At 55.0% G+C, this 24,607-nt stretch overlaps 2 protein-coding genes across 11 annotated transcripts in view; one reads left to right on the top strand and one right to left on the bottom strand.

Moving 5' to 3' along the window:
• Nucleotides 1-118: 118 nt before the first annotated feature.
• NTAN1 (N-terminal asparagine amidase) lies at nucleotides 119-12,159 on the top strand. Of its 3 annotated transcripts, XM_038540293.1 has the most exons (11): nucleotides 231-250; nucleotides 4,562-4,662; nucleotides 5,070-5,172; nucleotides 5,249-5,314; nucleotides 5,602-5,710; nucleotides 7,122-7,195; nucleotides 8,560-8,613; nucleotides 9,039-9,092; nucleotides 10,061-10,158; nucleotides 11,326-11,439; nucleotides 11,821-12,159. In XM_038540293.1, exons 5-11 carry the CDS (start codon nucleotides 5,667-5,669, stop codon nucleotides 11,998-12,000), a joined length of 618 nt encoding a protein of 205 aa, XP_038396221.1. In that variant the 5' UTR covers nucleotides 231-250; nucleotides 4,562-4,662; nucleotides 5,070-5,172; nucleotides 5,249-5,314; nucleotides 5,602-5,666; the 3' UTR covers nucleotides 12,001-12,159. The 3 variants fall into 3 exon arrangements, with proteins under 3 accessions (XP_038396220.1, XP_038396222.1, XP_038396221.1); XM_038540292.1 differs by lacking the exon at nucleotides 4,562-4,662 and having other exon boundaries at nucleotides 119-250; XM_038540294.1 differs by lacking the exons at nucleotides 4,562-4,662; nucleotides 5,070-5,172 and having other exon boundaries at nucleotides 164-250.
• A 498-nt stretch (nucleotides 12,160-12,657) lies between these two features.
• Nucleotides 12,658-24,607, bottom strand: part of PDXDC1 (pyridoxal dependent decarboxylase domain containing 1) — a 52,437-nt gene continuing 40,487 nt past the window's right edge. For all 8 annotated transcript variants that reach the window (XM_038540289.1, XM_038540284.1, XM_038540285.1 and 5 more), the window contains 10 exons: nucleotides 23,176-23,239; nucleotides 20,792-20,880; nucleotides 19,714-19,819; nucleotides 18,162-18,333; nucleotides 17,375-17,493; nucleotides 16,961-17,082; nucleotides 15,737-15,829; nucleotides 15,558-15,654; nucleotides 14,870-14,974; nucleotides 12,658-14,405 (listed from right to left, as the gene is read on the bottom strand). In XM_038540289.1, the coding sequence (XP_038396217.1) occupies nucleotides 14,146-14,405; nucleotides 14,870-14,974; nucleotides 15,558-15,654; nucleotides 15,737-15,829; nucleotides 16,961-17,082; nucleotides 17,375-17,493; nucleotides 18,162-18,333; nucleotides 19,714-19,819; nucleotides 20,792-20,880; nucleotides 23,176-23,239 (1,227 nt within the window). In that variant the 3' untranslated portion in view covers nucleotides 12,658-14,145. The remainder of the gene's footprint in view (nucleotides 14,406-14,869; nucleotides 14,975-15,557; nucleotides 15,655-15,736; nucleotides 15,830-16,960; nucleotides 17,083-17,374; nucleotides 17,494-18,161; nucleotides 18,334-19,713; nucleotides 19,820-20,791; nucleotides 20,881-23,175; nucleotides 23,240-24,607) is intronic.

Genomic DNA, 24,607 nt, shown 5'->3' with positions numbered 1-24,607 from the left:
CCCCGGTGGGACTCCACTTCCCGGCGGCGCCCGCGGGGGGCGGGGCGCGGCGCGGCGGGGCGGCCCCGGGCGGGGGCGGGGGCGGGGCGGGGCGGGGCGGGGGCCGCGGGCGGCCGGGGGCTGGGGGGGCCGCCGCCTCCCTGGGCCTGCCGGGGCGGCCGCCTCCGCGATGCCGCTGCTCGTCGAGGGGCGGCGGGTGCGGCTGCCGCAGTCGGCCGGGGACCTCGTGCGAGCCCACCCGCGGCTGGAGGTGAGCGGGGCCCGGGCCGGGCCGGGGCGGGGCGGGGCGGGGCGGGGGCTCGGAGGCCGCCGGGGGCCGCTGCCCGCGGGCCCACCCTGCTCGCCCCGCCGCCCCCCGAGGCGGAGCTCAAACTTGGCGGAGCGGCTCGGGGCGCCTGTGCCCCCGGGACCTCCGAGGGCTCCGCCGCGGCCTCTGCGGGAGCGGGGCCGGCGGCCCAGAGAGGTTGGGCGGCTTGCCCGACGCCGCACAGCAGCGTGGCGCGCGGCCCGACCCCGGGCAGCCCCCACCCCCCTCCACCCCCCGGCCGGGCCGGACCCTGGAGGCCGCCCTGCCGGCGCCCCGGCGGGGGGGGGGCGCGGGGGTCCGCGGGGAGCGGGGAGCGGGGAGCGGGGGGAGGCTCGTCCCGCGGCTCCCCGGGCAGCGCCGCCACCGGGCCCGGCACCCTGGCCGCGGGGGGGGGGCGGGGGTCCCGGCGGCCCCCCTGCCCCCCCCGCCCCCACTACCCCCGCCCCGCCCCCGCCCCCGCCCCCGCCCCCGGGTATTTTTAGCGAGAGGAGAGGGCCCTGCCTCCCGCAGCCGCGCCGCGCCGGGGGCCACGCCCTGACGGAAGGCTCGGGTCTGGTGCGTCCTCCTGCCTTTGTCCCGCGCTGCGGCCCCCGCCCCCGCCCCCGCAGACGCCCTCAGGAGGGGCCTCCCCCGAGCCGCAGCTCCGGTGAGGGGGCGCCCGCGGCCGGGCTGGAGGGCGCGCGTCGTCGCCCCGGGTCCCGCCCGGCAGGAGCCGGCCCGGCCCGCTGACCCCGCTGACCCCGCTGACCCCCGCTGACCCCCGCTGACCCCCGCCGTCCTGTGCCCTCCCCGGGCGGGCCCTGGGGGAGGGGGTGCTGGGGGCGCCCGGGGGGGTCTCGGCCTGCAGGAAACCGCACCTGCGGGCGCTCCGCGTGGGCCGCGCCCCGCCCCCCGCCCCCTTCCCCCCGGCCCCGGCCCCCGCCCCGGCCCCGGCCCCGGGTAGGACCGGCCAGGGCGGAGACCCTTCCGCCGCCTAAAGAATCTAGCGGATGCGGTTCTTTTACATCCCTGAGGATTTCTGTGCTGAAAAGTTAGGAAGACGGGCTTCGAGGCGGGTGCTCAGTGCGCAGGCAGGAGGGCTGGGACGGGCCGGGGGGGGGGGGGGGGGGGGGGGGGGCTCCGGGGAGGAAGGTGCAGGACGGACCAGCCCGGGCCGCGCGGGGCGGGGCGGGGCGGGGGAAACCCCCGGGAGGGCGTCACACCCAGACTCGAGGGGTTTCACTGGACCTTTCCGTGAATGAGCACTGGGGCCAGATGAAAGTTTTCATTAGGTTTTAGGTTTTTATTTTTTTAAGATTTTATTTATTTATTCCTGAGAGACACAGAGAGAGGCAGAGACGCAGGCAGAGGGAGAAGCAGGCTCCACGCAGGGAGCCCGAAGGGGGGCTCGATCCCGGGACCCCGGGATCACGCATCGAGTGAGAGGCAGGCGTCCCCAGGCGTCCCTGCCTAGTTTAGCGTGTCCCCTGTCTGTAAGCAGCAGCATATAAACGCCAAGAAGACCCCCGCAGCCCCTCTTGCGCCCAGGTAAATGCCTTTACAGAGGTTTCCCTCGACGCATGAGTGACGCGCCTCCGAGCGAGAGCACACTGCGAGCTCTGCTGGGCGATGGGTCTTCTTCACGGGATGCTGTGGCCTCTGCGGCACCAGCAGCCGGAAGCCTGTCCCCAGCCCTGCCCAGCACAGAGGGCACCAGCGACAGCGACACGGGGGGCCGGGGGGGCCGTGCAGGCCTGCGGAAGCAGGTGCTCTTGCTCCGCCCATTTTATGGATGGGCGCTCTGAGGCTGGGGGCAGGAGTGTCCCGAGGTCCCGGGCCTGTGGGTGCTGCGGCCCTGGGTGGTGCAGCCCACATGGGGACCCTGGCCACCGGCCCGGAGAACCCAGCCCCTCGGTCCTACACATGAACCGTGTCAGGCGCTCAGGGCACGTGGCTCGTGGCCACCGCATGACAAGGCAGGTCTAGGTCGCAGCCAGCACCGCAGAATGTTCCTTGGGGCTCTGTCCTCAAGCCTTCGCTCTTTCCCAGTCACCCGGGCCCAGAAGCCAGGCCCGCAGCACCTTGCTAAGTGTAGGTCCAGAGAACTGCACCAGATGATGGCCCGGAGCACAACAGGCGTGGGGGGCGCCGCGGGGTCAGGGAAACAGGTGCCGCGGGGTCTGCATCCTTGCACGGGCTAAGGAGCCCACGGCATCCGGGAAAGGGGGCAGGAGCGTCTGCGGGGACACTTGCGAATATCCAGCAGCAGGGGGAAGGGACCCGTGGCCCTACTAAGCGGCTGGCCACGCGAGGGGTCCAGCTAACCCCTGCCCCGGGGCCCGACGATGTCTGGACCACCCGTGAGCCACTGACGGTTTTCACCTTTTTAAACCGAAGTAGCAAATCAAAGTAGAAAGTCAAGTAGAAAATCAAAAGAGTAGCATTTCGCGATGTGTGAAATTACGTGAAATTGAGATTTCGGTGTCACCCATAAATAAAACCTTTTGGGGACACAGCGCCATCCGTTTTGTTTACGTGTTGTCCCTGCTGCTTTCAGGCTACACAGCAGAGCCTAGTGGCTGCAACAGGAGACCGCACCCCAGCAGAGCCCAAAATAGTTCCTATCTGGCTCTTTTCAGAGAAAAGTTCGCGGAGCCCTGGCTTGGGCGAGCGACGCTTCTGGAAGAGGGATTGGGAGGCGAGAGACTGGCGCAGAGGGGGTTCTGCATGAACGGGGGCCCCGAGAACGGCAGACGTTCAGAAGACTGGGCACCTCTATTTCAGGAAGGGGCGTGAGTTTCTAAAGTAGCTCTCGGTGTTTTTCCACGGAGGAGGAGGTTAGCTCAGCTTTTTTTTTCCTCCATAAAGTGGAAAACCAAAACGACACATTCTTTTTCGCTCTGTGGCATCATCTCTTCTGATAATTTACGCTCCTGTCTGGGGAAACAGGAGCCCGGCTGGGGCGGCAGGGGTGGGGCGTCGTGAGTTCTGGTCTTGGGTATGCAGGTGGCAGTTCATGCTCACACGTGGCTTTGCTTCTGGGTGGTGACACTTTGCCTCTGCCCTCCTCGCCCCACCCCCACCCCCAAAAGAATAAAGCAGGTACGTGGTAAAGGAATTAGGGTCAAGGGAAAGCTGCATCCCCCTGTTCCTTATTTTGAATGAAGGCGAGAAGCGGATTGCGCTGAAAGGCACTGGCGACACGCGGTGCTCCGAGTGTCAGACGGTGAGGCACACCGGTACCTCCTTGCCTGGTGCAGCCCCTGCCCGGCTGATTGACAGGCCAGTTCCTGTCCTTCTGGTTGGTTCTGTGGAGCTGCTGACCCACCACTTGTTGCCTCGCTTCCGATTAATGAAAGTTTATGAAAAGAAACAGACCCTATAACTAATGAAGCTGATCACGATTGATTTCTTTTACATCTGGTGCTTTATGACGTCAGCAAGCACCAAGCTAAGCGAGCAGCAGTCAGGGGACAGGGAGCAGCCCATGGGGACCATAAAGCTCAGCTGCAGTCCAGACCCAACATACCTCCTCTGCCTTTGCGGTTTGGAGGAATTTGTTCTGGGAGGAACTTGCTTGTTCCAAGTTAGGAAAAAATGATACATCTTATGTATCCCTTACTGATATAAATTGTATCAATCTGATGTCTTTGAAAAAAAAAGTTTCCGTTTTCATTAAAAAGTTTAACCTGGGCAGCCCCGGTGGCTCAGCAGTTTAACGCCTGCCTTCAGCCCAGGGCCTGATCCTGGGAACCCGGGATCGAGTCCCACGTCAGGCTCCCTGCATGGAGCCTGCTTCTCCCTCCGCCTCTCTCTCTGTCTCTCATGAATAAATAAATGAAATCTTAAAAAAAAAAAAAATAGTTTAACCACCTGAGTTTAATTATTATTGAAAAAAATTTTTTTCCTAGGTTTACTGCCTAAGATTTTCTTAAACCTGAGTTCCAGCCTCATTTCCCTCCCGTGACACGTTAGGTTCAGGTGCCCAGGCTAGTGATGTGGGACTTGCACGCACGACTCACGCTCCCCGGGACCCGCGGAGGCACTGATGCCAGGGCTAGAGGAGAGGAGGTTTGGACACCGACACTCACACAGCCTGCCTTCCACGGATCCGGATCCGTCCCGGCTTTCTGGGCCCGTCCGTGGGGCCCCGTCAGGGAGCATTTGCAGAAAGCTCAGTGCCTGAGCCCTGCTGAGGGAAGGGCGTAGCTCTAGCTCTTTAGGTGGTTTTCTGTTTGTTTGGTTTTGGTTTTTTCCACTTTCGTATCTTTTCAGTTTGCATTTCCACCCATCTGCCCACGTAGCCTTCCGCCTCCCTGGCCACGCCACCCCCTCCCGAGCCATGGCCGTTCTGAGCAGCGCAGGGGAGCGCACAGGTTCGGGGGGCATCCTCAGGGCAGTGCCCTGAAGTGGGGGGACCAGACAGGGGGCAGGGACGGGCCTAGCCTCTCCTCCACGAGGGCTGCAGCTTCGGAGCCCACTGGGGTGCTCGCCCAGACGCCCCGATTCCCTTCCCTGTTGCAGAGCTGTGCGGGGAGTGCCTCTTGCTCCCAGCAATACCATTTCATGGGTTCCACAAAGAATAGCACCTCACTGTTCCCCTGCCTTGTCCCCCACCATAGTGCCTGCCATGCCCCTGCCTCAGCCCCCCATCCCGCGCGCATACACGCCGGGCTCTGTGAGCACGTCTCCGGCCTAGGTGCCCTCTGGCCCCCCGCCACCTCCTTGGGGACTCCATCCTCACTAATTTCCATCATTATTTTTTTTTTTTTTAATTAAACAGGAAAGAGCCAGACTTCTCAGAGGTCAGTCTGTTCAACAAGTGGGACCCCAGGGCCTTCTGTATGTTCAGCAAAGAGAGCTTGCAGTGACCTCCCCAAAGGATGGTAGGTTAGGAAGCAGTGATTTGGGCGCTACCCCCCAAGGCTCCTGGATATTTTATTTTCTTTCTCTTTCAAACAGGCTCCATCTCCATTCTGGGTTCTGACGATGCCACCACTTGTCACATTGTGGTCCTGAGGCACACAGGTAGGCACGAGCTGTGAAGGAAACCAATCCCTAAAGCGGCCCCCGTGAGGGACTGTCAGGAGTCCGCACCCAAGTCCCCCAGTGTCCCGTGTGTGGCCTGGCCCCGCTCCCCTCCTCTCTAGCCGCCTGGGTGTCCCCCCAGAGCCCGGGTCAGAAGGCTTGACGGGGCAGCACAGGAGTTTTGATCTCTTCTTCCACATGAGGGGGTCTGAAGGGCCAGGAGTGGATGTGCCTGTGCGCTGCGTTCTCACTGGGAGTGACCGCAGTCATTCTGCCCTTTCCTGCAGGTAATGGGGCGACCTGCTTGACCCACTGTGATGGAACCGACACCAAAGCGGAGGTCCCCTTGATCATGAGCTCCATCAAATCCTTCTCCGACCACGCTCAGGGTGGAAGGTGAGTCCCACGCTAGTCTGTCTCGTGCCGTCGGAACCAAGCGCCTTAGGGGAGGAGGGGGTGGCCGTGACCGGGGCGGTGGTGGCTGGTTCCGTGGGAGACCAACAGGCACAGCGCCGGCCCCGCGTCAGGGGTTGCAGGGCGGACACAGGGGTTGTGACTTTGAACCTCACCTGCTTTTAGATGTTCCACCCAGAGGTGGGCTCCCTGTGTTCGTTCATTTGTTCTTCCGGCAGCTCCTTGTCCCGGGGGGGCCTCCTCCCAGCCAGACTCTGTCACAGGCGCCCAGGCCACAGCCGCAGACAGAGTAGATGGAATCTGCCCCGGATGCCCCTACTCTAAAGCCGGGGGCCTTGGGAAGCGCAGTAGACGGGGCCTGGACGGAAGGGCTGCTGGGCGGAGCTGGACACCAAGCCCGGGGCTCTCTGAGTGTCACTGGTGTCACCAGGCTGGGCCAGCTTCAGGAGCGTGTGACCCGCACAGGCGACACCTGGGGAGTTTACTTTGCACCAGGTGTGCTCATTACCTGGGCGTAGGCCCTGCTGCCCGCCGCTGGGGACACGGTGGGCGGTGTTCCTGCTCTGTTCTGGGCCGAACGTTGTGGCTCTGGGGGGTCCGCCGCAGGATGACTGGGTGGACCGACCCGTGGCCCCTTGCCGGTCCGCGTTTGTGGGGGCTGCTTGATCTGGTGCTTGTGCTGGTCATGTGGCCGATTTGGGGACCTTCCTGAGGTTTTGTCTACCATAGAAGGTGCCGTCCTGGGCTGTCACAGGCTGCGGACAAGGGGGTTCATGGAGGAGGGCAGGGGGAACACGGGCTCCAGGAAGGGAGTTGGGGGTTCCCAGCCACGAGACTTCCCAGGGCTGTGGCACAGTGACTGTCCCGGGGGGGGGGGGGCGGGGGGGTCGCCCCGAGGGAGTGGCAAGGCTTCCCCAGCTTGCAGGTGCTGGCGCACCGGGGACGCCTGGCTTTAGGAACAGAACCCGTTTCCTCCTCGGGAACGGAGGTTAGGTGGAGGGGGACAGCGCGGGGGGCGCACCGCAGTCCCCACCCGAAGACCCCACACCCCAATCCCCCCTGGGCTGAGCCGTGTAAGAGCTTCTGGAAGCGCCCTGCGGTGGGTGGGTGACCGACGGGGCGTCCCGTGCTTCCAAAGCGGAGCGTGACCCCTGGCTCCCCTTGGCACTCAGGGCCCCTGGGCGGGGTCCCCAGAGGCTCGCGCAGCCCTGGCAGCCTGCCCCGTTTCCCCCAGTGCCGCCCAGACGCGTCCTCCCTGCGCCACGGCTCGGACGAGGCCCGAAGGCGGCGCCGCCGTAGAGCGAGGCTTCACGAAGCGGAGCTGAAATCCAGGCAAACGCAGGGCCCGTGGCTGCTGTGCGGGCCTCTGACCACCGTCCCGTCTCTTTGCCAGGCTGGAGGTGCACCTCGTGGGAGGCTTCAGTGACGACAGGCAGTTGTCACAAAAACTTACTCACCAGCTTCTTAGTAAGTGCACTGCTTTTTCGACCCTGATAAAAATTTGCAGCCACCGTCGCTGGGATCAAAATCCCCGTATGTGCAAACGGTCAGAGGGGCCCGGCCCGGCCTGGCCTCGTGCAGGGGCCGGGGGTGGGCGCAAGGGTGTCCGGGAAGCAGCGCTCGGTGGCCTGGGACAGCCAGCCCTCTGGGCGGTGGAAGGAGCGCCCGGGCGTCTGCAGAAAGCTCGAGCCCCGCGGGGCCGTGCTTCCCCGTGTTAGAGCAGCCGCAGGAAAGGGGACGGCTGCGGGAGCTGGCGGAGGGCATCTGTACCCCCGGGACAGACGCAGGGACACCGGGGACAGCCTGTGGGCGGAGCAGGCCACGTCTGACCCGGCAGCTCCCAGCTGGGAGTCTGAGAACATCATCCGCAGCTTCAGGGATTCATGGCCAAAGGTGGCAGGAGGAACATTCTGCACGTTAGGAAGGGCGCTAAAGTCCCTCAGCAAAGAAGCAGAGAAGTAGCCAGTCAGCAGGACTTGGGGATAGGGAGGGGTGTGGCGTGTGTGTGCGGGTGGGCTGCCCAGGGACACGGGCTCTGCAGGGACACGGGCTCTGCAGGGACACGGCTCCGCAGGGACACGGCTCCGCAGGGACATGGCTCCCCAGGGACACGGGCTCAGCAGGGATACGGGCTCCCCAGGGACACGGGCTCAGCAGGGACATGTGCTCCCCAGGGACATTGGCTCCACATGGACACGGGCTCCGCAAGGACATGGGCTCAGCAGGGACATGGGCTCAGCAGGGACACAGCTCAGCACAGACGTGGGCTCAGCAGGGACACGGGCTCCTCAGGGGTACGGGCTCAGCAGGGACACGGGCTCCCCAGGGACACGGGCTCCGCAGGGACAGGGGCTCCTCAGGGACACGGGCTCAGCAGGGACACGGGTTCCCCAGGAACAGGGGCTCAGCAGGGACACGGGCTCCCCAGGGACATGGGCTCCTCAGAGATACGGGCTCAGCAGGGACACAGCTCAGCAGGGACGCGTGTGCTCTTCACCGCCGCAGTCGTGGGCGTTAAAAGCCCACGTGCTTGGACCATTGAAGACTCATATGCTTCTTACACTTGCGTGTGTTTTCCATATGTTTTTACAGTAATCAAGTTGTTTATGACTGATGATCGTGGAAAAAGTTACTTAAACAGCTTGAGTCAGCTGCCCCCCTCGAAGCCCCCGAAGGGAGAGAAGAGGCCCCAGTCCGTTTCCTCTGGGCCCGAGGCCAGGGACAGGCCTGTCACTTGGCAGGCGGGGCGCCGTGGCGTCGGTCCGCGGGAACCTGGCCTCCGTGGACGGCTCGGCCGCCTGCCCGCCGCTAATGAAAAATTCTCATTGTAGGTGAATTTGACAGACAAGAGGAGGACATTCACCTAGTGACATTGTGTGTGACAGGTGAGCTCTGGCGTCCGTCCCCGAAGCTGGTGCCCTCACCCCTAAAGCAGGACCTCGCGTGAGGACCTCGGTGGCAGGAGATGAAGGCCAGTGCTGCTGACACGTGTCCCCCTTGTGCCCGCCCCTCCCTCACGCCCAGAGACCCAGCTGCTGGGGATTTTCAGAGGCCTCCTCGGCTCCTGGGAAGGAGGGAGGATGTGCCCCCCCCCACCCCAAGCGTGGTGGCCGCTGCGCTCTGCTGACTATAAAGCCGGCTGCTCTGGCACTTGGCAGGGACGCAGGGTCACAGTCCCTTACGTGTTCTGATTTTTCCCCCTTTTGCAGTGTGGGCTCCTTCTTGGCTTTAGTTATAGAATATGAAAGCAATTGTGGAACATGTTTTAGAAATTAGATCCTAAAAATAACTTTTTCTTCTTTTTGGTCAGAATTAAACGACCGGGAAGAAAATGAAAACCATTTTCCAATAATTTATGGCATTGGTAAGTAGCACGTTTCTTTGAGGGTCGGAGGCCAGTCCCATGCTCACAGGGCAGGCTCAGGTTCCAGGCTGACCGGACCTAGTTGTGAACCCCCTTGTGGTCACTGTCCCCTCCTGGCTCCTCTGCATGCCCCCCCCCCCGGGGGGGCCCCAGGAAGCAGCCCAGCTTCTCTGACCTCTGTCTATAAAACAGAGGATGCCCACACCCTAAGACCGCGACGGGTAGCGGACATGAGGCAGAGCCAGCAGTGCTGGGCGACAGGGCTGCCCGTGGTCGGCGCTCTCCTCCAGCCTGCTCCGGCGGGAGCGGCCTGTGCGTCTCCCCACACGTCAGCTGCCCAGTAAGGTTTGGTTGAGAACAAAGCTCCTCCTAAAGGAAAGCATAAAGCTCTTCCAGCTCAAGAAAACCCAGAACCCTTTCCCGCGAGGCGTCCCGAGTTCAGAGTTGGGGGGATACTAGCTGTGCGTGCAGAGGACTGCCGCCCCGTTGCAGCTTACTGGCCGGGTGCACAGGTGATCGTGATTTCAGCCCCTAGAACTTTTGTTAAAGGCACCAGCCTTGGCCACGATCCCAGGCCACCCTTCGGCCTGAGCTGTCCAGAGCTCCTCTCCGTCACAGGGCTGAGCAGGGAGGCGTGCCACAGGCAGGCCTGGAGGGGTGGCGGGCGGGCTGCTCGGGGGCCGGAGGGGCCGCCCCGCGTTCCGCAGCGGTCTGACGGGGTCTGGTGCGGGCCCCAGCTGTGTGCACGAAGGGCTTGGCTCCAGGGCCGCGGCTGCCCTTCCTCCACGGGGGGGGGAAGCTAGACACCTCACGGTGGAACCTGAACCAGATGACTCTCCTCCTTGTCCCTCTGTCTCTCTCGGGGGGAGACTCGCCAAGTTCCGTTGCACGCGGTGGTAGAGGTGTAAGACCGTGCAAACTTGCCATTCGTGTCTTTAGTCCAAGAAAACACTGTGTGCCCTCCACAGCGGTCAACATCAAGACTGCGGAGATTTACAGAGCGTCCTTCCCAGATCGGGGCCCAGAGGAGGAGCTGCGTGCCGCCCGAGCTTTAACAGGAGGACCAGTGAGTCATCTTTGTGTTGAGGGTTGAAGGGGAACAGAAGGGCATCACGCTCCAAAGCCTCCAGTTTTATAGACCTTAGAAAGGAAGCGCTCAAGTGGTCGGGGATCACCTGGCACACACGGGAAGGATTTTTAAGTTACAAGCTCACGTCCCCAGTTCTAGGCCTTGAGGGCGCAGAAGGAGGTAATGTGTGTCCCCACCATCCAATCCGAGGACAAGGAGCCCCCTTTACTTTGTGCACCTTTACCTAGAAGTTTCCCACGAGGAAAGGCGAGCTGGGCCGGGGGAAGGCGAGGCCTCTCCGCGCCAACCTGGCAGCATATGCTCTCCCCCAAATCCTGGGAGAGCAAGCCGCTGGAGCAAAGGGAGAACTCCCAGAGCAGGCTCAGATCAGTTTTTAAAAGTCCAATTGCCCGGGATGCTTTTTAATACTAAGACCTTAATTTTGAAAGAAAAATAAAAACCTGAGAGTCACAGGCCATTGAATGATGCTTAAGGGGTCCTGTCATTCGCGCTCCAGTAAGCGAGACTAGAAAGCGCCCCCGCAGGCCCCTGAAGAGCGCTCACTGAGGAAATGTGGACATTTTCCTTGGAAAATGTAAGAGCGCTAGTGCCCTTCACCAGCGGCACCGCAGCCTTGCCCCAGCTGACGTTCAGAGCCTTGTTTGGCCTCGGGAACCAACCCCGCACACTGCTGGTGAGGAACCCTCAGCGGCGGACCTGCTTCCAGGAGTGCGTTGCTCGGCACATGGGCGTGTCTACAAGTGGTTTTTGCTTGCTCTCGATTGGCGCAGGCCACAGGGTTGCTTGGGCACAGATGACGAGGCAGGGTTTTCCGGAGCAGCGAGTCCCGCCACCGTGGACTTCAGTCAGGCGCACCCCCGGGGCTGCGGCCCAGCTCAGATACTTCCTGGAAATGCGGCTGCCAGCACAGTGGTGTCCCTCTGAGCCTCAGGTTTTCACCCAAAGGGGAAGAATGCTGTCTTCCGAGCGGACTGTTGTCAGGACTGAAATACCGCACGTTACGCAGTGCGGTAGTGGCTTTAGTTACTAGGAGACATTTTCGAGCAGCTTTATTATCGGACTACACTGGGGCTGGCATTGCCGGTGGGGTTTGAGCGGCTGAGAACATGCCTTACCTTCTGCCCTTGAAATGTTCTCTTTTAGATGATTAGTATTTACGACGCAGAGACAGAACAGCTTCGTATAGGACCGTATTCCTGGATGCCATTTCCACACGTGGATTTCTGGCTGCAGCAAGATGATCAGCAAATACTAGAGGTGAGAATGGACAGGTTGGGTAAATCTTGTATCTCTGCACCCTGGTTTCTTCACTTGTAAGAGACAAAATATTTAGAGTGGAGCCGCTTTGCTTTTAGTGGGTAGTAATTTTTAGGATGCCATCCGCAGACCCTAAGTTCTGGATCAGCCGAGAAGTCAGGTCCCAGCCAGGCATTCGCCTGGGTTGAAGGAATATGCAGACAACTGCTTTTTTCTCATTAGTGCAGGACCCCTTATGTCTTAGATAATTCTATAAGTTATATATACTGTGTGATCTGAGAACATCCAGATCCATGTTTAACACGGAGATACTTCGACAGCTCTGTCAGGGAAGGTAACAGCCAGGTTGTTCCTCTTATGCCCAGAATCTTGTCTTTCCAGAATCTTTCCACTTCACCTCTGGCTGAGCCGCCCCACTTTGTGCAACATATTAGATCTACCTTGATGTTTTTAAAAAAACACCCATCTCCAACCAGTGCACTGTTTCCTGGAAACAAAGCTCTGCTCTACAAGAAGAATGAAGGTGGCTTATGGGAAAAGATCTCTTGTCCAGGAAGCTGAACACGGGATCACCAAAGAAAGCAACTTGTTGGCCTGACAAAGACCACAGTGGGGGCTGCAAAGAATGTGCATCAGAATCTACATCCGCTGAGTCTTAGGTCTCCTTCCTTCCTGTCCTTCAAATGACTTTCAAAATAAAATCTTATTTTGGCAAAGGCATTTGTTTAGGTTTACTTTCTGCTTCGCTGAAGCTGACATCCAGCCTTTGCTCTTTGGTACTAAGGGCACTGGAGGAGCCGCCCGCCTCGTGATTCTACAAGCAGCCATTGCAGATACAATGGTAAGTATTTCTAATTCTGCTAAGTTAGAGGATAAAGGGAAAAAATGATGTTCTTTAAACACAATAAACTGCACTAAAATTCTGTGAAGATTTACACATCTCACAGAGGGGTTTTTTGGTTCCAAAATGTTTTAGAAGCATCAATTCCAAAACTGATATTAGACTTCTAGATGAATGAAAGGTTCAGAGGGAAAAACAGAATAATCTCCTAGGAAACTACATTTAATGTGAGAATTACACAAAGCCACCAAGAAACCTGTTCTTTTTAGGTGTAAGGTCATTAAAATGCTCCAATTGTGATACATACAAGTTATACTTGTAGAGACCTTTATTTTTCTGGTCGCTATGCCTGATTAATTACCATGTACAAACTGAGCTCACTGGTAACAATTTCAAGAACCTTTATTGAAACCAACATTCAAATAGTGTTTTAAGGGTGAAAGTCTGTTTCAGCAAAACCAATTTAACAATTCAAATATATATAAAAACATTTAAAAATTAATCTTGTTAAAGGTGATAATTTCCCTTTCCCCATTTTATCTGCTATACTTCATTGCACCAAATAAACAGGGAAGACTTGAATCATCTGCACCCCAAAAAAAATTACATTTCGACAAGTGCCAAATGTCAGAAATCACATCCAATCAGAGTCTAATTATAGGCTTAATATGGTGTAACTAAGGCTTCCAACACAACAGTCCACAAACCCAGTGTGAATCCCCACCATCCTGAGGGGTCCCGTAGCTTGACTTTGCTGGGCTAAAGGCACAGAGGCCATTACCTAGGACAAATGAGGAGATGCAGTACTGCTGGAGAAGTAGAAACAGGCAGAATTAAGGGCTTACTTCCAGTTATTTCTGCAGTGGTCTGGCTTGACCAGCCTGAGTGAGATTAGTTTTCTGGTTCTGGTTTCTGAGTTGGGCCCAAAGGGGTGAGAAGCTCCCATGTGAAACGGGTCGAAGGTATACTTATCATAGAATCGAAACTTAACTGGGTGCTACACAGCATAGTTAACGTTAGTCTAAGAGTAGCATCTCTATCGGATTTTCAGATATTAAACATAGAAATGAGCACAGTCTGTACCCGTGTGCCAATTTAAAAGCTTTACCAATATTTAAAAATATACATATATATGGTCAAGAGTTTTACAGTTACTCAATAGATAGTCCTTTAGTTTGTTTACAAATAGTACATAAAGGGAGAAATGGATTTGTGGCCGAGGGACGTCACAGCCAGAAGCGCTGCCCGGCTCACGGGCCCTCACTCCGCGTCCCGGGAGAGCGGCGGGGCTGGCCAGTGTGGCGCCGGCTCTCTCCTTCACAATCCCATTGAATCCTTTCTCCTTCAAGCCAAATCCAAGCCCGCTGTACACTGCAACCTGACCGGACCGCACACCATGAAAACTGAGGGCAAAAACTGCTCTCACCCCTGGGCAGAACAGCAGAGAGCCCAGAGAATTCTAAAGACAACGGTCTTAACGAAAAGTTACATGGAACCTCCTATGTGGTCTTACACTGATGTTTAGAAAGGTCAGCGGAAGTGTTTCAAGTGGCGGGCACTTGAAATTCCAGGTGTTCTTCGTGAACCCGAGTGTTTATGGTGACCTGGGGGGGGGGGGGGGAACGGTGTTAACTACAGCTGGGTAGACAGACGTAGGAGTTGTTCTACATACCCACGGAAGGAGACAAGTCAGTTGCCCTTCTAAAAAGCCTGGCCTTCAGGCATGTATTTGTGCAAAAGTCCCAGGTAAGCACAAACACCAGGAACCTCTCTTGCATTCGCGTGTGGCACGGCTCACATTCTCAGTCTAATGTCCTCTCCCCTGAAACAATACTCGGTATGGTCTCAAAGCAAAACACTGAATTTTATCTCAAGCTCTCCGCATCTTCTACCTGTGGACGGTCATCTTCTGGGCGCTGCACCCTGCTCTGGGGGGCTCCCAGTGGCTCGGCTTCCTGCGGGCTGGGAGCCCCGGGAGGGGGCTCGGGGCCGGTGGTCTCCAGGGCATCTTGCTCTGGCCCGCTGGACAGATGCTCCATCTTCTCTAAGTCTTCCACATGGCTGACCGAACTGGTCTCGCTTAGAGCATCGGAGCCTCTTAGGGATCTCTTAAAAGGCTTCTGGCCTAGAGAAAGATCCACGGACACTGCTGAAAGCTCTCTGTGCGACAAGCGACTGCTTCATTTAACCACAAGTGCTTCCAGAAACCCCTGCGATCCCCAGCTCTGAAGCACCGAGGGGAGGAAGTGAGGAACAAGAACTGGCTGGCAGGATGTCAGCGCGGCTCCCGAGGCTGGGAACACCCAGACCACGATCGGGAAAAGCTCAGGTGAGTCAACACCAGGTCAAACAGATGCCAGCTCCCAAGACCCTAACTTCCCAACCCCGAGGTGCTACAGAGAGATTTCTCCAAGGCTAAAGCCCAAGGCGACTGACATGGTTAAAAGGACAGCTGGTCTTAAGAGAAACAGGACTTTGGATGCAGGTGACACCAAACAGGAAAAGCCTCCCACGACGCAAAGATCTCTGTTCCCAAGGGAACCACCAGATCTCTTCAGCGTCAAAGTTAAACCTGAAGATGAAATGTACCTGGAAGTCTCTGCTTCGTGCGAGTGCCTGAAGGCGTCTGAGGCGGGGTGACTCCCGTGCCTTGCACCTTGTAGACATAGGTGTGTTCTGTGGACTCTAGGGAGCCTGCCGAGGAAAGAGAGGGGTGTGCAGGAGCCCCGGGCACAGGCCGCCCTGGGCTCGCCCGAACTGGAAGAGCCTTCGGCCGTCCAGACACACGCTGGGGAGGGGACAAGGGCACCTTGCGGCAGTACTCACGAGGCCCAGCCATGCCGGGGCGTCCACCCGTACCTCCCCAGGGATCCTGCGTCCATGTGAAAAGAGCCAAAAGGGTGGCCCCAGCGTGCCTGGGGGCCCATGGCCAAGTGGGAAACGTCCTTGAGCAGCAAGGAACACAGGCCACTGCGCTGAAGGCTGAGGCCTGGCGCATTACAAATCCACCAGGGTCCCAGGCTGCTGTCCCAGGCTAGGCAGCCGCAGCCACCGCTTCTAGGGAGCGGCCCCGGGGGAGGGAGCTTCCTCCAGCAGAAGAGGAAGGAGGAGCCGAGAGCCGACACCATCTTCCCCAGATGCTCTGGCCCTCAGGGATTCCAGGGAGGGGGTCTGCTCCTGCACTACCGCGCCTACTGGCGCTCTCGTTTCCACGGGGCCGTGTGAGCTCCCAGGCCCCCCGGTCAGTGAGGCCGGGGGCGACGTCAGTCCGTCCTACCTGCTGTTAAGTTAAAAGTCCTTCCCTTCTGTGAAGCTTGTACCGGAGAAAACCAGTTCAGTACGGACCCCACGACGGGGATCTGCCGCAACACCCCCTGCAAAACAACCGTGGCTTGTGACCACACTGCCCGCCGGGGCTCCGGGGCACCAGCTGGGACCTGCTGCGCTCAGCCTCACCTCTTCCAGAAGCCGCTCCTCATTTGCCTTCTGTAGCTGAACCTGAGCTTCCTGAATCCCTTTCCGAACCACCTCTGTCATGTTTTCCAGGAGCTGCGTTAGGGCCAAGAAAGACAGTATTTTGTCCAAGCTTTTGCTTTTCTTAAGATTTTATTTTTATTTATCTAAAGAGAGAACGTGTGCAAGAGAGGGGAGGAGCAGGAGAGGGAGGAAGGGAATCCCACGCCGACTTTGTGCTGAGCGCTGCGCCTGAGGCGGGGCTCGAACTCACGACGACCCTGAGATCGTGACCGAGGTCAAAATCAAGAGTCGGACACCCAACTGACTGAGCCACCCGGGGGCCCAGTCACCTAAGCTTCTTGCCCGGGACCTAGGACTATTACCACAGCACTGGTGACATTTTTCAAAAGTATGTCAGTAAATGGAATTCCACACTTTTAAACATCAGGATACGAAGATAGGAAATCAAGCAGAAGCGGGTAAGACACCTTGGGGCCCGGCCTCGTCTTCAGGGAAAGGAGGAGAGACTGCTCTCCCTGCGACCTGAATGTCTTCCCAACAGGTAATAGGTACACTGCTCAACGTTCGTGGAAATGGAAGTGAGAGTGAGTCTGGAAGAACCTTCAGGAAGCCCACCCGAGAATGAACGAAGCCGGCTCCTCGGGCTCACGGCTAACTTCTCTCGCCCTCCCACCAGGAAGGGGCTGCGCACACACCTCGGTCTTCTCAGACCCGTCCGGCTTTGGTCCCTTTTCTCAGCTTCTGAGGGATTTCTAATGACTCAAGTACCTGGTTTGCAGAACGACCCAGGAAAGCTTATGGCCTGGCCTCCAAGCCAACGGGCAGAGGGAAGTTCTGCTGTCAAAAATACCTGCCTCACGCAGCCCCAGGACCAGCCACGCTCAGGAAGTCACCCCTCGCCCTGTCAGGCAGAGGCAACTGCGTCTTTCCAAACGCTCAGCCCCCCTCCCCTTCTCCCCCATGGCACTGACTGCCTCACCCACAACACGGGTCTCTGCCCACCCCACGCCCCGCCCCACACACGCCTGTGAGCCCACTGAGGGCAGGGCTCCTGGATTCCTGGCCCAAGGTTTAGCTCACAGGAAGCATTCACACACTTTTTGGGAGCAGATTCGTTCGGAGGGGAGCATCTTCCCTCAGAACCTCAGCTAGCTGCCCGGAGAAAACCCAGAAAGGAATGAGACACATATTACTCTTACGCACCCGTGAGTTCTCCTCAATTTCTCGGGCCGTGACTGCAATGGTCTCCACTAGCTCAGAAATATCCACATCATCACTCGCCATGCCAACGTAAATACAGCTCTTCATGCTTTTATACTCCGGGCCTGTGGGAGGAAACCAGCGAGCGACTTGGTGGCTGAGTCCTCAGTCACGGGGCCACCCAGGACCCACTCTCCTATCCAACAGCATGACCACGCACAGTGGAGCCTCCCTCAGGGGGCAAGGAAAGCGTGCTAACTCGGGACGCCTACAGAGGCTGCGGAGGGGAAGGGAGATAGCTCATTCTAGAAAGAACTAAACCTGCATTTCTTCCGAGGACATAGAGCCCACTGTCCTTGAACCAGTTAGAAAATGGCCTTCTGAAGTTCATAGTCGACTTAGAAAAGTAGTAGTTACCCATTTTAAATGTAAGGTCAGATTCCAGCTCATTTAACTTTTTCAGGAGTCCAGCATGGATTTTTTCCCCTTCTGGATCTAATTTCAAACTGCTCTTATCATCATTAGCATGTTCATACCTACAAACAATATCAAATGACAGTGTTTCAATGTAAAAGACTGAACGCCTCTTCAGACCCAGGCCTGCAGGTGGAGTATAAGCTCCTGGCGGTTTCCCAGAATGTGAGACAAGTGGGCCAAGGAGCCACTTGGAGCATCTCAAGGTCAAACACTGTCAGGGACGTGGCAAGGAAGGCCCAAGTCTCCAGTCCATGAAACTGGGAGAGGCCAGGTCTGGAAGCCTCAGCATTTGTAACAGAAGTAGGAAGTCTCCCCCGCTGCCCTGGAAGAAGATGGAAAACAGCCACAGGGATAATGGCGCACTGAACCACGGAGGGCAGAGGCCTGTGCTTGGCCAGCAAGCTGGTCCTCAGCCTTAGTGAGCCGTGACTCTCCGCACCCTGTGGTAGTAACCACCTGTCAGCCATGCACTTGAATGTGTCCCCCCCTGACCCCCAGTCACAGAAAGTACAGAGATAGCTATTTCACTAAGAGCAAGGGTGCCCACACATCACTGCGCTGTGCTTTCTTCTAGGTGCCCAAAACATCTTGCGGAATTTCCATTAGACACACACACCGAGACCATATGTATTCACCTTCCTCTTCCAAGCTGTTCTACGAAATGACCCCGCCATGGTCTCTATATGGCAGAGTGGAATGAACTCCAGCCGGGAGGCCAAACCCGTACCTGACGACCCCTATTCCGGGCCAGTTAGGGTCATCAACGTGCAAGAGACCTGCTGCAGCCGTCACCTCCTGCTTGAACTCCTCCCGCAGCTGCAGCGTGCAGGTCAGGATGGGCAGCTGGCTCTGGATGCAGGCTACAAGCTGATCCACATCCTCTCCCCGGGTGCCTAAAACTGAGCACATCCCCAGAGTGTTAGAGAAATATGTAAGGAGTGGTGAAAAGCAAGAGGGCAGGCTCCCCTTCCACTGTCAGGGAGGTCAGCAGCTCCAGAGACATCCGATTAGTGGGAGCTAAGGTTTAAAAAAAAAAAAAAACAAAACCCACGCACTAAGCCCATATGAAGAAGTCAGGTGTTAAAAACTGATACAGCCAGCTCCTGCAGGTGTAGACACAGTTCTCTCTTACACAGAAGACAGAATTACCCCCCTGACATAACACACGATGAAACACTAACAGAGAAATCAGATTCTTCTCACAGGACTCTACTCAAGTTATACATGTTGCATCGCAGGCTAAAGACAATGAAGCAAGCACATGGCTCTCTGTCCACATTAATGGCATGGGGAGAGTGTGAGGAGGGGGCAGGAGGGTGCGCTGATGACAGCCCCCCAGGGCTGCAGGGACCCAACATCACTACCTTGCGCCGGTGAGTCAAATGTGGCAAAGGATTGCACTAAGCCTCAGTACGCGCTGCCCAGGGGTGCCTTCAGCTTGCTTTGCCAGGTTTACAGACTAAGCCTCTGGCCCGCTTAGCAGGTGCAGAAATTACTGGAAGATCGGGAGGCTACCAGTCATCTTCCTGACGGGCTTTCCTTTGCTGAACAAATGCCTGCATCAACCTATTCTGAGGTCTTTGAGTGAGTATATTTCCAAAAGTATTAAAAATATCTTGTGGGGGAAAAAAACCTCAAACATCTTCTGAAAATCTTTAAATCATCTCAGAAAAAAAGCATAATCAGTTTTTAAATACATCTTGTCAGCTAATTTCTCAGTCGCACCCTGCTGAGGCCAGCACTACGTAGGGCCCTCCACATACGTGACCTCGCATTGCCCTGCACAGCAGTGCATACAGATCTGCAGGTGCCTACAGGTGCCGCAGCTCGCGCTCGCTCTCGCTCCCACACGGCGCGCACCCAGGACGTGGTCGTAGAAGCCCATGGACTTGCAGCCCTGCTGCTTCCGAAAACATCTAAAATGGTGGCCCTCAACCTATGTGGGTTGGTTCAAACTGCCAGGGTAGCTTTAAACACTGAGGACACCCAGGCTCTGTGTCCTGGGGCCCTGCCGCTGGGAGTTTCAAAGCTCCATGGGTGATTCTCAGTGTGGACGGAGCACCATGGAAGAGAAAACAAAGGGTCACAAGACCCCAAAACATAGGGAGACTCAAGTGGCTTCAAAAGTCTGAGAAGTTACTCTGGAGAGCTCATCTACCTAAATGCAGCCCACAGGCAAAGACAGACAGCACAGCATTCCAAGGAAAAGCAAATCAAGCTTTCAGGGACGTCACTGTTGCTCCCACAAGTGAGGGCAGTCCGCGGGGGCCGGCTGTTACCTGCTGCTGTCATCAAAGGGCTGAAGCGAATGCACACACCCTCCACTTCCAGATCCATGACAGTGAGGCCGCTTGCAGGCACCAGCTGTTTGAGCTGCTCTCCCAGCTGCAGGGACAAGGGTGGAGTGAAGAGGTGCCCACGGGCAGGGCCTCACGAGTCCTCCCACCTCCCCTCACCCACTCAGCGCCAGGCCCAGGAGGCTCCCGTGAACAAATGTCCCTGAGTCTCGATTCTCTTTGAATACTTATGGCCCCTTCTTTTTCAATGGACTAAGAGTTTTACACTTTTTGTTATTGAAAACTATAACTTCAGTGTAGAAAAATCTAGGAAATACAGGTAAACCAAAAGAATAAAATAAAAATTACCCACAACACACTACTGAGAAGCGCCCACTGTTGACGTGTGATAGGCCCATCCTGGGTCTCTGTATTTTCTATTGCCATAAAACGTGATACCCTCCATGCTGGGTAGTGACCTGTAGCTTTTCACAGAATTTATGATGACCATTTCCTTTCTGCCATAAACATCCAGCAACAGGGTTTATCCTGGCTGTTTTGAATGTCATTGTATGAATGGATCATAACTCATTCACCAAAGCCCCTAACAGGAGCATGACCCATTCTATGCTAGGATGGATGCTGCTATGGTGGACACCCTGACACTGTTCAGAACATTCTTTACATGAAAATCCCAGAGGCACAATTTCAGTGTCAAAAGGCAGCCGAAGTGCAGTGTCTTGGGTCCATACTGACTTCCAGGTGCTTGGGGGACTCTGGCTCCTGCACCTCTGACACTGTGACAGACGCTCACCAGAACTCCAAGGCGGCCACACCGCACTCCCTGTCTGGCAGGGAGTTTTGCAGCCATACTCAGCAGCCAGGAAATGGTCACCCAAGGGAATGACATTGGAAGGCCCTGCCAGAAGTTACGTAGCCTGTGGAGCGGTGATCTAAGAGCCCTGGAGGGAAGCCCAGCACCTTCACGGAGCATCCCTCCCGAGGGTCTGATTTCCTAGACCTGACCATGTATTACTCCATCTGGGACGAAGAAGAAAGAGCACACGACCGCCATTCTTACCCAGCGATTCAGGGCATCACAGGAGTGTCTCTCCCGGCTGACTGCTGACGGTGCCATGCTGGGCACTGGGATGGCTTTAAGCACTGGATCTGATGACACCAAAACAAAGAAAGGGGATTCACCTTCTGGTAACACAAATCCATACGCACCCTTCAAACCTGATTTCATGAGCTCCCAACATTAACCCAAAAGAGAAGTCTTAAATATTACAGAAATAAAATCTGTAAACGGTAAACAAAATGTGGTATATACATACAGCGTAGTGTTACTCATCTTTAAAAAGGAAGGAATTTCTCTCACATGCTCAATATGGATGAACCTTCAGGACATTACACTAAGTGAAATAAGCCAGTTACAAAAAGACTCATGCTGTAGGACTCCACTCACATGAGGTACCTAAGGAGTCAAACTCAGAGACACAAGGTAGATGGTAGTTGCCAGGGGCTGGGAGGGAGCAGGGGATGGGGAGTTGGTGTGTAACGAGTATGGAGTTTCAGTTTTGCAAGATGTAACGTTCTGGAGAGCTGTTGACAACAACGTGAATGTAATAACTGAACTAAACTATACACGTATGATGGTAAACTTTTTTTTACCACAACTTAAAATTTTTGAAAATGTGTATCTTACAGAGGGGTTTTTAATAAGCTTCCGTATTGTTTTTCCTCATGAAAAATATAACACCTGAATATAATCCCACAAATAGAATTCTTACTTTCATTTAAGAAGTCTTTTTTCAAGGAACTTTGAGAGGAAATGAAAGGGTAACATTTTAAGTTATCAGCTAGTCTATCAACCACCGTGCAATGTAAATCAGAGAACTCAAGAGCACCCAGAGTGGGCCTCACAACAGAATTATCCTCCTTTTGTTCAAATGGTCTGGGTGCCTGCTTGTGCTGTGCTGGGCATGAGGGATATAAGGTGGACAAGGTTTCTGTTATCCTGCTGTTTATAGTCCATCAAAGAAACACCATAAAGGAAAGAAATGAAATCACCGTATACTGTTGTAGTGCCATGAAAGAAGGTGGGGCCTGATATCCTATGATGGAGTTGCCTCAGGACAGATGGGGAAGGCCTCCCTGAGGACGGACATTATAGAGACCTGAATGTTGACAGGGAGCCAGCCAGAAGAATGAAGGGAAACATGCTCAAGGCAAAGGAACAGCAAGTGCAAAGGTCTTGCTCTGGGACAGAGCAAAATGTTCTAGAAACTCGGAGGCCAGTCAGACTAAAACAAAGTGATCGGCCTAAAAGGAAGTCGGAGAAGATGGCAAAGGCCGCACCCCACAGGCCTTGTGAGCTACAGACCTTGGGCCTAATTCAACAGAAACCGTAAGATACTGAAGGCTCTGGGCAGCGACAGGGCACGAGGGCACGATGAGACTCGATGTACATGCTTGGACTGCATGCAGAGAATGGTCCAGAATAGGGTGTGTGAAGTTCACGAAGAATCAGTTCAGTAGGGACAGTGGCTGTCCAGGTGAGAAATAACCATGCTCTGGACTAGCTGGGTGGTGCTTGGGCCATCCTTTAAAAGTAGCCTCATGTTATTCCCAAACTCAACTGCCACGTCTTCAACGTATGTTTACATTGTATTTTAAATTACTTTACTTTCTTTTAAAGATTTTATTTATTTATTCATGAGACACACAGAAAGAGAGAGAAGCAGAGACACAGGCAGAGGGAGAAGCAGGCTCCATGCAGGGAGCCGGATGTGGGACTCGATCCCGGGTCTCCAGGATCACGCCCTGGGCTGAAGGTAGCGCTAAACCGCTGAGCCACCTGGGCTGCCTTTTTAAATTACTTTAAATATAAACTATGATAAGCATAGAAAAATAAAATAGAGATTTGGGGGCCCTATTTCACATACTTTGATTCACTCAAGTTGTATGTACATGTGTATCCAAATCTCTATTTTCAAGGGACTCTTACCCATTCATTCTAGCACTAGTCCAGGGACTGGCATATGGAAACTACTGGTTTGATCATAGGAAACTATAAGTAATATGCTACGGCATTTAGGTCTGGAGTTCTTACGAAAATTATTATTATAACTTTTTTTTTTTTTTTTTAAGAGAGAGCAAGCATGTGCAAGAGCGAGGGTGGAGAGGGATAGGAGAGGGAGAGAATCTTAAGCAGGCCCTACACCCAGGGCAGAGCCCAATGGAGGCTCAGTCTCATGACCAGAGATCATGACATGTGCTAAAATAAAAAACTGGATGCTTAACACACTGAGCACAATGAGGGTCTCTTAAAAAATTAACATCTTCTGAAACAACGACTGAAGATTTTAGCAGTCAAAATATTTGGACTATCTATATAAGCTGAAATAAAACAGAAAGCTCTTGAACATAAATACAAAAATAACCCTTTTTAGAATCACCTACCTGAGCCTGGTAATTCCTGGAAAAACCTGAACACCACTACTGGAGAACTGAGCTCATCTTCCACCTGAAAAATCAATCTGATATTACCAAGTAACATTAAATCCCAACACCTGCAAAATAAAACAGTGAGTTTGAAAAACAGGCTAGAGATAGCATGTTTTCTTAATAAACACATAAAATTCAAAGGTTAATTTCAGTTGCTACAGAAACAACAATCAGGGGCTTAGTAAAATTCCTAGAAATAATTCTAAGCCAGTTCTGAGAATACATTGCTGAATTATAGCATCTGACACTGGTAAGCTGAAATTAAAGCAGGAGAAAACTATAATAATAACAAACATAAGCCTGCCATTATAGATCAAAGGTGGCAAGGTACAAGTAGAACCAGAATCAGCATGGGGAGAGCTGAAGCTTTCAGGAATCCAGAAATCACACTAACTCTAACTCAAGCAGGACTGACTGTAACTTTTTTTTAAGATTTTATTTTTGAGAGAGAAAGAATGGGGCAGAGGGAGAGAGAGAATCCCAAGCAGGCTCCACGCCCAGCGCAGAGACCGACATGGGGCTCGATCCCACAACCCTGAGTTGAAATCAGATCATGACCTGAGCTGAAATCAAGTCAGATGCTCAACTGACTGAGCCACCCAGGCACCCCTGACTGCAACTTTTTATATTCCCAGACAAAAGGGGGATAAGTACATTCTTCTCATTTTGAAAAACTCTCAGACCACGATGTAAATCCTGCTGGTAATGAAGATACAGTCTAGAGCTAAATCTACATATTTTCTAAGTCACTGAGGTGGTACTTCTAATCGGGACAGGTGTCAGATGACTATTAATGGATTTCATTAGACAAAAACATTCACCGCATTAAGATCACTTAATGATAAGATATCACTCAATATCACTGTTAAGATTAGCCAAATGAAGTTCAAGCTCACCACTGAGCAAACATACAGCTGGCCATCAACTCTACCACAGCACGAGGATACAAAGGGAAGGGCAATGCCTTTGACAGAATATGGCACACAGGGACAGTAGATCTTCAACAATTCTAGTCATAAGACCTATTTTCCAGGGCACCTGAGTGGCTCAGTCAGTTGGGCATCTGCTTTGGCTCTGGGCAAGATCTCAGGGTCCTGGGATCAAGCCCCACATGGGACTCCCTGCTCAACAGGGAGCCTGCTCCTCCCTTTCCCTCTGCCCCTCCCTTTGCTTATACTCTCTCTCTCAAATAAATAAAATCTTTAAAAACAACAACAACAAAAACAAACCTATCTTCCAAGGCACTGCATGTGAGGTCTCCATGGCAGAAATGCTAATGTGCACAGCCAGGAAGTAGCTGGCCTTGGGGCTTCTCTACTAACCTCTCAAAGGACCACACGGATGTGGTTCAGGTCAAGCAAGATATGTATCAAATCTGCCAACTTAC

The sequence above is a fragment of the Canis lupus genome, chromosome 6 (genome assembly GCF_011100685.1).
Source record: "Canis lupus familiaris isolate Mischka breed German Shepherd chromosome 6, alternate assembly UU_Cfam_GSD_1.0, whole genome shotgun sequence".
Lineage (NCBI taxonomy): Eukaryota > Metazoa > Chordata > Mammalia > Carnivora > Canidae > Canis > Canis lupus.
The sequence above is the reverse complement of the archived record's forward strand: the minus strand, read 5'-3'. Positions and strand labels throughout refer to the sequence as shown.